At 57.3% G+C, this 10,672-nt stretch overlaps 1 protein-coding gene and 1 pseudogene across 3 annotated transcripts in view; one reads left to right on the plus strand and one right to left on the minus strand.

Moving 5' to 3' along the window:
- Positions 1–5,295, minus strand: part of LOC102383097 — a 7,817-nt pseudogene extending 2,522 nt beyond the window's left edge.
- Positions 5,296–8,169: 2,874 nt separating this feature from the next.
- Positions 8,170–10,672, plus strand: part of LOC102382118 (sialic acid-binding Ig-like lectin 10) — a 5,673-nt gene continuing 3,170 nt past the window's right edge. For 2 of the 3 annotated variants that reach the window (XM_006038741.3, XM_006038743.3), the window contains exons 1-2: positions 8,170–8,376; positions 9,749–9,883. In XM_006038741.3, coding sequence (XP_006038803.1) covers positions 9,781–9,883 — 103 coding nt within the window. In that variant the 5' untranslated portion in view covers positions 8,170–8,376; positions 9,749–9,780. Of the gene's footprint in view, positions 8,377–9,737; positions 9,884–10,672 lie in introns of all 3 variants that reach the window. The other variant, XM_006038742.3, reaches the window with a different exon arrangement.

Below are 10,672 nucleotides of genomic sequence, written 5' to 3' on the forward strand. Positions count from 1 at the left end.
AATGCGGTTCAACAAGGAGAAATGCAAAGTGCTGCACCTAGGGAGGAAAAATGTCCAGCACACCTACAGCCTAGGGAATGACCTGCTGGGTGGCACGGAAGTGGAAAGGGATCTTGGAGTCCTAGTGGACTCCAAGATGAACATGAGTCGGCAGTGTGACGAAGCCATCAGAAAAGCTAACGGCACTTTATCGTGCATCAGCAGATGCATGACGAATAGGTCCAAGGAGGTGATACTTCCCCTCTATCGGGCGCTGGTCAGACCGCAGTTGGAGTACTGCGTGCAATTCTGGGCGCCGCACTTCAAGAGGGATGCGGATAACCTGGAGAGGGTCCAGAGAAGGGCCACTCGTATGGTTAAGGGCCTACAGACCAAGCCTTACGAGGAGAGACTAGAGAAACTGGATCTATTCAGCCTCCGCAAGAGAAGGTTGAGAGGCGACCTTGTGGCTGCCTATAAGTTCATCACGGGGGCACAGAAGGGAATTGGTGAGCATTTATTCACCAAGGCGCCCCCAGGGGTTACAAGAAATAATGGCCATAAGCTAGCAGAGAGCAGATTTAGATTGGACATTAGGAAGAACTTCTTCACAGTTCGAGTGGCCAAGGTCTGGAACGGGCTCCCAAAGGGAGGTGGTGCTCTCCCCTACCCTGGGGGTCTTCAAGAGGAGGATAGATGAGTATCTAGCTGGGGTCGTCTAGACCCAGCAGTCTTTCCTGCCTATGCAGGGGGTTGGACTCGATGATCTATTGAGGTCCCTTCTGACCCTAACATCTATGAATCTATGAATCTATGACAGAAGCACTTGTGGGCACACCCAGAGGTGGTATGGGGGCGCTGAGCACTCACCCCACACCCGGATCTCTGGGGACACTCTCTCATCTCTGATACATTTGCCCTCATGGAGGAAGCAGCACAGGACCCACGCCCCATTGTCCTGCACCATGGGAATGAAGGTCAGATAGGATGTGAGGTGCATCCTGGATCTCTCCTCTGCCACTGTCCAGCCCCCAGGAAAAGCTGGGAGAAGCAGCTGTTGCTCAGGGCCCTCTTGGTCCCCAGCGCTCTCAGGCACCGTCCTGTTCTCACTGTGGATCCTCTCCCATGTCACAGCCACATCCTTGGGGAACGTCCCCTCCATGGAGCAGCGCAGGGTCACCTCCCAGGCCAGCAGGATCCGCTCCGGCCCCTGCACCTCTGAGACGTTGTAAGAGACCGCCCAGCCTAGAGTCAGAGCAACACACAGGACACGGGTCAGCCTGGTATGGCCTGGGAGATTCCTCCAAGCACAGCTCAGTGCTGGGGTATGCATGAGTGAGGTCTGCCCTGCCCAGGGCAGTCCTGGTGCCTGAAAGGCTCCCCCACCCCCTGCATATCAGTTGCCCTCCTCCCATTCTGGCCCATCCCTCATTTGGTGACCCTGAAGTCCAAAGGCATCTTCCTCCTCTACCTTTGCTCCTATTTATGCAGCAGGAAATCACTGTGGAGACCATGGCTCCCACTGCAATCCCAATTCCTAAGATGGCTGTGATCAGGGTGCTGGTTTGGGCCACCTCTCTGCTCTGTACTGGGAGGAGAAAACCAGGTAGAGCTGAGCTCTGATGCATGGCCTGGCATCCTTTGTGCCCCAGCTGCTGCCCTCACAGTCATGGAGTAGGCTTGGCTCTGGGATGCTGGGGATTTCTGCGGCCGGCCATGCACCAGGAACACAGGAGCCTGGATGCAGAAGCTCAGGAGGCTCCTTCAGCCTGCATCCATCTGCTCCTTGGTGCTCCAGCTCCTACAGGAGGGAAGGAGTGTTTCTTTTGGCTAACATACCCCGAGACTATGCTGGTCTGCAACTCAGTGCCATTTGCACTCTGGCCTGGAGCAACTCTGTGCTACCTCAGGGAGCAGACAAGGGAACTGCCCCTGTGTCTGGAGTCAGGGCAGTAGGCAGGTCCCAGAGTGTGCTCTCACCTAGGATGTCTAGAGGGACATCCTCCTGCAGTGGCTGCCCCACAGATTCATGGCAGACATTGCAGGAGGAGACACTGCTGGTATCGCTGCGGGCAGGGGTGAAGGTGTAGGTCAGGGTGAGGCTGAACGTCCCATCTGGGTTCCTCTGAGGGGTGGAGCGGGTGGAGTCCTTCACAACCTGCCCGTCTCTCAGCCACACCACATCCACGTCCTCAGGGAAGAACCCCCCACGTGGCACAGGAGGAAGGTCTCTGCACAGGCCACAGCTGGTTGTCTCAGGATGGAGATCATCGGGGTAGCTGGAAGGAGAGATTCACTGTGCTGTGCAGGACCTCCTTGGTCAGGCTGGTACTAAGCCACTAAAACCATATGGGGCTTGGCCCCTGTGTCAGCCCTGATACTGAATTGCCAGACCTCCCAGGCAGCCTTCACATGTGGGATTCTGGGAGGGTCAGGGAGGAGAGGACAGCACTGCCCATGTGTCTGGCCACAGGAGTCCATGGCTCCCTCAGCCAGCTCACAATGCCTGTCCGCAGGCCAACTGTGTAAGGATTCCCAGCGCTCCTGGGATGAGACCACAGCAATGAGACCCCCCGGTGTCTGAAATGCATCGCTCATTCGCCAGCTCATTCTGCCGTAGCGTGCTTCTGTGTGGATGTGCCACCTCTGCCTACATCCAGCTCCAATACTGCCAGAACCATGGTCAGCCCACGAGTCCTGGTCTGGCACTCACCGAACAGGTGCAGGATGGTCTCCCCCTGGTGCTGCTGTGCCCCATGGCACACGACTCACTTATACATGCCCTTGTCCCATGGGGTCACCATGGCCAAAAACAGGGAGGCGTCTCCACTCTCCAGCTCCTTCTCCGATGGCAGGCTGGCTCCAGGATGGGCCTGGCTCCTGCCCCGGTCATACCAGGCCACCTTCGGCTCCCCTCCATCCCCCTGCACCCTCAGAGAGTGCAGGGCCACCAGCCCCCTGACAGCAAACAGGCACTGCAGCCCACACGGGCTGTGGAGGACGGGGCCGTAGTCACCTGCAGTGGAGGACCTGCACAAGGGAGAGGCAGCAACCGTGACACCCCTGCAGGGCTGCACCAGACAGCAGGAGGCACAAACTGGGACCTCATTCTCTCTTCAAAACGAGGACAATGCACTGAGGAATTTCTGCCAATGCCCTTTCTCTGTGCCAAGCCTGTCTGCCTGGTTTGACCAGGCTGCCCCGTCCTGGACTGCACACAATGGCCCAGCCCCATCTGCTCCCACACCCGCACCAGGAGAGCAGCAGGGCTGGGACTTAGCATCTGGCATAAAGAAGTACAAAATGAGGAGCAGGCTGCCCAGGCACTGTACCCAGGGCTGCATCTTTCCCTCTGTCCTCACAGAGTCCTTGTCCTCTGGAGCTAAAATGCATTCCCAGCAGCTCCTCTCTGGCTTTCGCTCTCACTGGGGAAGGAGCCAGATCCCCAGGCTAGAGTCAACACAAAGCGGGTCCACCCTGTTCCAGGAGCTGAAATGGGTCAGGGAACTGGGCCAGGTCCAGCTCTTGCCCTTCTCCACAGCCCTGTGGCTCTAAGAAGTGGAGGCGAGAATCACCCTGGGGCCTCCCCTGTCCTGGGAGCAGGATCCTGGGGTAGGCTTGGGGCTGGGGGGCTCTGGGGATCCTGGTCTCTCCTGCTCCCTGCCCGGGGTCTGCTCCCCGGGCCCCAGTGCTCCCGACAGCCCAGACCCGCAGCCCCCAGGCAGGTAAAAGTGCACAGCAGGAGGGGCCATGTGCACTTTAGGGTCCCTCAGCTCCTCCAGTTCTCAGTGTTGCAGGACCCCTAGACACCATGGAAGGTGGGGGGTCCCCTGCTGCTGCTGGTCTCCACTCCTCTCCATGCACTTGTATAGCCCAGACCTGAAGCTGCTAGCTGAGCTCTACCTTGTTTTCTCCTCCAGCTACTGAGTGCAGCAGTGGATCAGACTGATGCCATGGATAGAGCCGTCCTGGGGATCCTGATCAGATCAGGCGCCTCAGCCACCGCATCCATTTACTTCTGGAGGAAGAGAAAAAAGCTAGAGAATGAGGTGCTGAGGGACCAGACCCCAAGCAGCAACCGGCCCCTCTGAGCTTTCCCCTGGCCTTTGGGAGCAGAAGGGGCTCCACACATTGTGCAGAGCTTGGGGCCGACCCTCCCCTGCTCTCCCCAAGGCCATGGGCCAGGCTTGCCCCAGCCCAGCTGCTGCAGCCCTGTGGGGTGGGGCAGGAGCAGCTCTGGCTTCATGCTGTGCCTTGGCCCCTTCTCCCTGCCCCTCCCTGCAACATGGGGAAGGGGAAAGCCCAAAGGGATGGCCCAGCGATCCATGCTGCCTCCCAGGGGAGGAGATGGAGACTGTAGCAGGAGGGATGGATGCCTGGGTGCTGTACTTTCTCAGGGGCCTGTTCCTGTTTGTCCTCTTCAGGGGGGTGATAGGTATGTGCTGCTTGCCCTGGTCAGCTGGACTGGGGCTGGCAGGCCTGGGCTGAGCTGGCCTCATTCAGACTTGGTGCAGGGGCAGCTGGGTGCTGCAACATGAATATGTCAGGAACAGAACAGAAAACTCCAGGCAGAGGCCTGTCCCTAGATGAGCTGTAAGGGCCATAAGAGGGATTTTTGAGGGCGCTTAAGTAAGTAGCACAACCCAAGGGGTCCAGAATGCAGCTGGTACCCACCGCACACACCCAACTCACATCCTCCCTGCTGCTCCCCTCTGTCCAGCCTCTCATGCTGTGATGGGACCCTGGTTTGCAAGGAAACAAAGGTACAAAGCCCCCTTAAGACAAGATCCTCCATTACAGGATGGTTAAAATTAGCATTAACAACCCCATTCTTAATAATTAGGGAAAACATGACCAGAGACTGGGGAAGACAAAATACAACTTACAAGTCTCAAACACACCTCCCCTATCACTTCTCCCTCTCAACCCTGGCTAGGGTTGGCATCGCGGCCCACACATGGCCCAGGGCAGGCAGGGATCTCCGTTGTCTCTGCAGCCAGATCCTGCCCCTGCAGGTTGCCTCTGCCCCGACAGCTCCAAGCGCCTCTGCTTCAGCCCCCACAGGGCAGGCTCCCTCCATGTCCACTCTGGGGCATCCCAGCAGCTGGCTCGGTGCAGTCCACAGGCACCTGCACTGTCCAGCTCCCCAGCTTGTATCTCTTTCCTTCCCCAGCTTCCAGACAGAGCCAAAGCTCTAGGAAAGCAGGTCCTTCCAGCCCAGCCAGAAGACAGAGTGCAAGGACTAGTTGGTGAGGTGAGGATCAAACTTGTCAACATGAGTTGCTCACTTGCAGTGCAGAAGTGGCAGTCCTTCATCTGTGCCTCAGAGCACAACTGTACTGCTAGCTTCTTGGGAGGGAAAGAAGAGAGACCCATAAACCACTAGTCTGTGTCAAAGCCATTGGCTCTCTAATCACTTTACTGTGCATCAGCAGATGCAAGACAAACAGAACCAAGGAGGTGATACTTCCCCTCTATCGGGCGCTGGTCAGACCGCAGTTGGACTACTATGTCCAGTTTTGGGTGCCACACTTCAAGAGGGATGTGGATAATCTGGAGAGGGTCCAGAGAAGGGCCACTCATATGGGCCAAGCCCTATGAGGAGAGATTAGGGCACCTGGACCTCTTCAGCCTCCGCAAGAGAAGGTCGAGAGGCGACCTTGTGGCTGCCTATAAGTTCTTCATGAGGGTGCAGAAGGGAATTGGTGAGGCTCTACTCACCAAGGTGCCCCTGTGGGTTACAAGAAACAATGGCCACAAGCTAGCAGAGAGCAGATTTATACTGGTCATTAGGAAGAGTTTCTTCACAGTTCGAGTGGCCAGGGTCTGGAACGGGCTCCCAAGGGAGGTGGTGCTCTCCCCTACCCTGGGGGTCTTCAAGAGGAGGTTAGATGGGCATCTGGCTGGGGTCATCTGAACCCAGCACTCTTGCCTGCCTATGCAGGGGGTCAGACTCAATGATCTACTGAGGTCCCTTCTGACCCTAACATCTATGAATCTATGACTCTATGAATCTATGAGCCTGGCCAAGTCCAGCTCCTCTGCAACCCAGCCATCATTCCTTGCCCTGCCAGTAGCCCATCCAGAGAAACCCTTGCAGCATAAAACTTCCCAACAACAAGTACAAATATACATCCTCATGCCAACACAGAGACCTGCCTCCTGTGCCATCGTGGGGTGAGGGGCACATCCCCCAAGATGTAGATGTGGTATGGCTGAGACATGGTTCTGGCCATCTAAATCTGCCTCTCTGCTCTATTGAGGATGAAGCAGACTGGGATGAGCAGTGCTAGGCAGGCCAGGGTGCAGAGATCATGACCACTGCCTGACACAAACAGGTCAGGCCGTGCACTGGAGGTAGGAGCAGGGGTGATGACCGACCACAGCAAGATACTGGAGGTGGCCACATCCAGAGACATACTGTTGACCATGGACCTGCTCACCAGCAACAGCTATCTGGCCATGTGGGAGTGTATCTTTCACAAGAACCTATTAAAAGATCAAAGAGACCTGAACTGTCAAGTAGGCCACCAAGCACTCCCTGTTCAGGTGCTGAGGTGCAGGGTGTGGCAGAGAAGTCAGCCCAACTGCCCCAGAGAAACCTGCCAAGGCAGAGCAGAAACCATTGGCCCCCTCCTATGGGTCTGTCCATATACCAGGGAGGGGTGGAAAAAGGTAAACCAGCTCTGGTGGGTGGTGACAGGGGTCAGATTGATGACAAGAGAAGTGGCGCTGTACTGACCCCCAACCAAAGACCAGGGGATCCCAACAACCCCCTTTCTACCATTTCATCCCCTGTGTCACAAGTGCCCCGTCGAAGACCAGGAACCCCCTGATGTACAGGCACACAAACTCAGTCAAGGACTGTGTGAAAGTGGGACTGAGTGAGCTGCAGTCCTACTACCAGGAAATGGAGAGGACAGAGAAGAGATGGCCAACATTGTCTGGCAGAGTGACCACTGGCATAGGATTTCAAAGAGCACCCGCCTTGGGGAAGAGAGCACAGACAAAGCAGAAGAAAGCAAAGTGACTGGGTTGAGTGGCAGGAAGAATGAGAAGAGTGACAGTGATGGAGACGACAGCAGCCGAAATGACACCAGTGACTGTGGCATGAGCAAAAAGACTAAAAACCAAGAGGAGGAACAAAGGGAAAGTGGAAATGTAATGTTGAAATGACTGCAGACTAGTGTGCGGGAGCAGGGGTATGACTATTCTAATGGGTGCCAGGCTGCACAGGTGTGTGGGAGTGAGTTTTGCAATAAGTGTATATTTCTGAAACTGTGGTTTGGGTCTTGAAGGCTGGTAAGTTTAGTGGGGTTCCTATCTATCCAACTACATATCTATATATCTAACTATTTAGAAATATGTTTAAAAAAAAAAGAAGCAGCAGCAGCAGTGGAGATGAGGGCCATGCCCGTGACCTGCCCCTGCAGCTGCCCAGGATTCTGCGTGGGGACTGGCTTGGGGGTCTCAACTAAAACACAGCTTTCACCTTGGAGTGGTGCTGCTAGCTGACCTCTGCCTTGTTCTATCCTTCTATTACCAGCTGCAGCAGTCAATCTCACCAGCACTACAGTCCGAGTTGTCTTGTTGATCGTGATCAGAGTAGGAGCTGTGAATGTCAAATACTTTTACCTCTGGAAAAAAGGAGGAACAAAGGTAAAGTGGTAAAATGCCATTGGGCTGTAGGGCCACAACAGGAGGGGATGGGATCTACAGGGTGGAGGGTGGGCAGCAACATACCCAGGGATGGAGTGGCCTTTCCTGCAACAGGCCTGTCCCACCCCAGGGCAGGATTCACCTCGGCAGTTCCCAGCACTCAGCTCAGACTGGAGGTGTCTCCCAGATGATCCCTGGCTGATTCGTCCTGTGTACCATGTCCTCTGGCCCCAGGCTGCGCAGTCTCCTACTCCATCTCACAGATGAAAGGGTTGGAGAGGTTCCAGCTGCATCCCTGGCTGGGGCTCACTGGTCCCACCTGGAGTGGAAATATGGCCACCTCTGTGGGGCAGCTGTTTCCTTGGACTCATTTCCTCACTGAACTGGAGCTGGCTGACACATGAGTGGTCCCCGGGCACCAGGCCAACCTGTGGGGGAGGCACCAGTATCTCCAAGGGGAAGTGAGAGCACCAGCAGGCCTGATGCATGCAGTTTTCCCTTCCTGCCTTGAAATAGCAGTTCTGAGCCCAGCTCTTCCCACTCCTCCTGCCCCAGGGGCAGACCTCCACAAAGCCCCAGGGCTCCTCTAACACGACCGGGATTCTCCACCACTTCCTGTCCCAAACTGACCCAAGCATCACCTGGCTTGTGCCCCTGCCCCAGACCCAGCCACAACTCAGCCTGGAGAGTGCCCTCCCCAGCTTCCCCAAACCAGAGGCCCCAGGATCTAGCCCCCAGGTAAGAGAGTCCTGGCTCTGCATCTGGGCTTGAGGCAACCAGAACATCCTGGTGCTGCTGCAAAGATGCAGGGATCAAGTGCTGAAGGGGTGAGGGGTGGCATGGGGGTCCTGGATGCCTGGGTTCCCTTCCAGCTCTTGGAGGGGACTGGGTTCTGGTTGGTCAAAGCAGGGAGGTGCTGCAAGGCTGAACTCCTGCTTTGTTTTCCAGCTTTGAGAGGGGGTGGGGGGCTCATTGGCTACAGCAGATGTGCTGACACAACCCTGACACCTGGGTTGTCTCACAGCTCTGGCAGGTGATTGGGGTCTGGTTGCTTAGAATTGGAATGGGAGGAGGTAACAGGATAGCTTGGGGGGCCAGGACAGAGCTGAGGGGGGAGTAGAAAAGGCCAGGGCTTCACGTGCAGGGTTGAGGGTGCAGAGGGATACATTTAACACCAACAGGGGAGATTCATAGATTCATAGATGTTAGGGTCGGAAGGGACCTCAATAGATCATCGAGTCCGACCCCCTGCACAGGCAGGAAAGAGGGCTGGGTCTAGATGACCCCAGCTAGATACTCATCTAACCTCCTCTTGAAGACCCCCAGAGTAGGGGAGAGCACCACCTCCCTTGGGAGCCCGTTCCAGACCTTGGCCACTCGAACTGTGAAGAAGTTCGTCCTAATGTCCAGTCTAAATCTGCTCTCTGCTAGCTTGTGGCCATTATTTCTTGTAACCCCCGGGGGCGCCTTGGTGAATAAATCCTCACCAATTCAGAGATGGGTGTGTGCCCCTCACTCCTGACCCACAGCCCCCACCAGCCCTGCCAGTGCCCCTCACTCACGACCCGCAGCCCCCACCAGCCCTGCCTGTGCCCCTCACTCCTGCCTTGAAGCCCCCTCCATCCCTCCCAGTGCCCCTCACTCCTGACCCACAGCCCCAACCAGCCCTCACTCCTGACTTGCAGCCCCCTCCAGCCCTGTCAGTGCCCCTCACTCCCGACCTGCAGCCCCCACCAGCCCTGTCAGTGCCCCTCACTCCTGACTTGCAGCCCCCTCCATCCCTCCCAGTGCCCCTCACTCCCAACCCACAGCCCCCACCAGTCCTTCCATTGCCACTCACGCCTGACCCACAGCCCCCACCAGCCCTCATTCCTGACTTGCAGCCCCCTCCAGCCCTCTCAGTACCCCTCACTCCCAACCTGCAGCCCCAGCAACTTGGTCCTAGTAAGCAGCTTCGGTGTGGCATCCTGGAGAATAGGGCAATTTCCCAGAGCTGATGCCTGTCCTTTCTCCCCGAGGATGGGCTGGGATGAGAGAGGCAAGCAGAGACTTACTATTGGGGGGGTTGGTGTTTGCAACACCCCCTGTGACTGTGGCAGGTCTCCCCCAGTTTGGTTCTCAGCCAGAAGCCAAGCCTAGGACATGGGACATGAGACTGAAAATTGGGGTCTGCTTGGTGGTGCAGAGGCTCCAGCTTGCCCCACAGCAATGCTGAGAGTCCTCATCCTCATTCTTCTCTGGAGAGGTAAGAAAGCAGCACCAGCTGGGGAGCCCAGGCCTGCGGAGGGGCAGGGGCCTGCGGGTTGGGAGTGAGGGGCACTGGCAAGGCTGGGGGAACAGTGTGCTGTGGGTTGGGAGTGAAGGGCACCAGCAGGACTGTGGGGGCAGGGGGTGGGGGGGCTGCAGGTCAAGAGTGAGGGGCACTGGCAGGGCTGGGGTGGGCAGGGGCTGTGAGCTGGGAGTGAGGGGCACCAGCAGGGCTCTGGTATGGCAGGGGGCTACAGGTCAGGAGTGAAAGACACTATTAGGACTGGGGGGCAGGGGCTGCATGTCAGGATTGTGGGGCCCTGACAGGCTGAGGGGGGTCCGGGGGCTATGGATCAGGAGTGAAGGGGGAACCCAGGAGGGCTAGGAGGGCTTCAGGTCAGGAGTGAGGGTGGATGGAAGCACAGGGCTATGGCCTGGGAGTGGGAGGCACCAGCAGGGCTGGGGACAGGGGGCTCTGGGTTGGCACTGAGGGGCATTGGAGGGCTGTGTGGGACAGGGAGATGCAGGTCAGGAGTGAGGGGCACCAGTAGTGCTGGGAGGGGTAGGGGAGCTGTGGGTCTGGAGTGAAGGGCACTGAAAGGCTGGGAGGACAGGAGGCTGCAGGTCGGGAGTGAGGGGCACTGGCAGGGTGGGGGGTAATGGAGGAGGGTCGGTACTGAGAGGCACCTGCATGGCTTGGGAGGCTGGGAGGCCACAGATTGTTATGGAGGGTCACCAGAAGAGCTGGGGGGAGGCAGGGGCTAGGGTCAGGAGGGAAGGGCAGCAG

This window comes from Alligator sinensis, unplaced genomic scaffold, assembly GCF_000455745.1.
Source record: "Alligator sinensis unplaced genomic scaffold, ASM45574v1 scaffold657_1, whole genome shotgun sequence".
NCBI classification, from domain to species: Eukaryota; Metazoa; Chordata; order Crocodylia; family Alligatoridae; genus Alligator; species Alligator sinensis.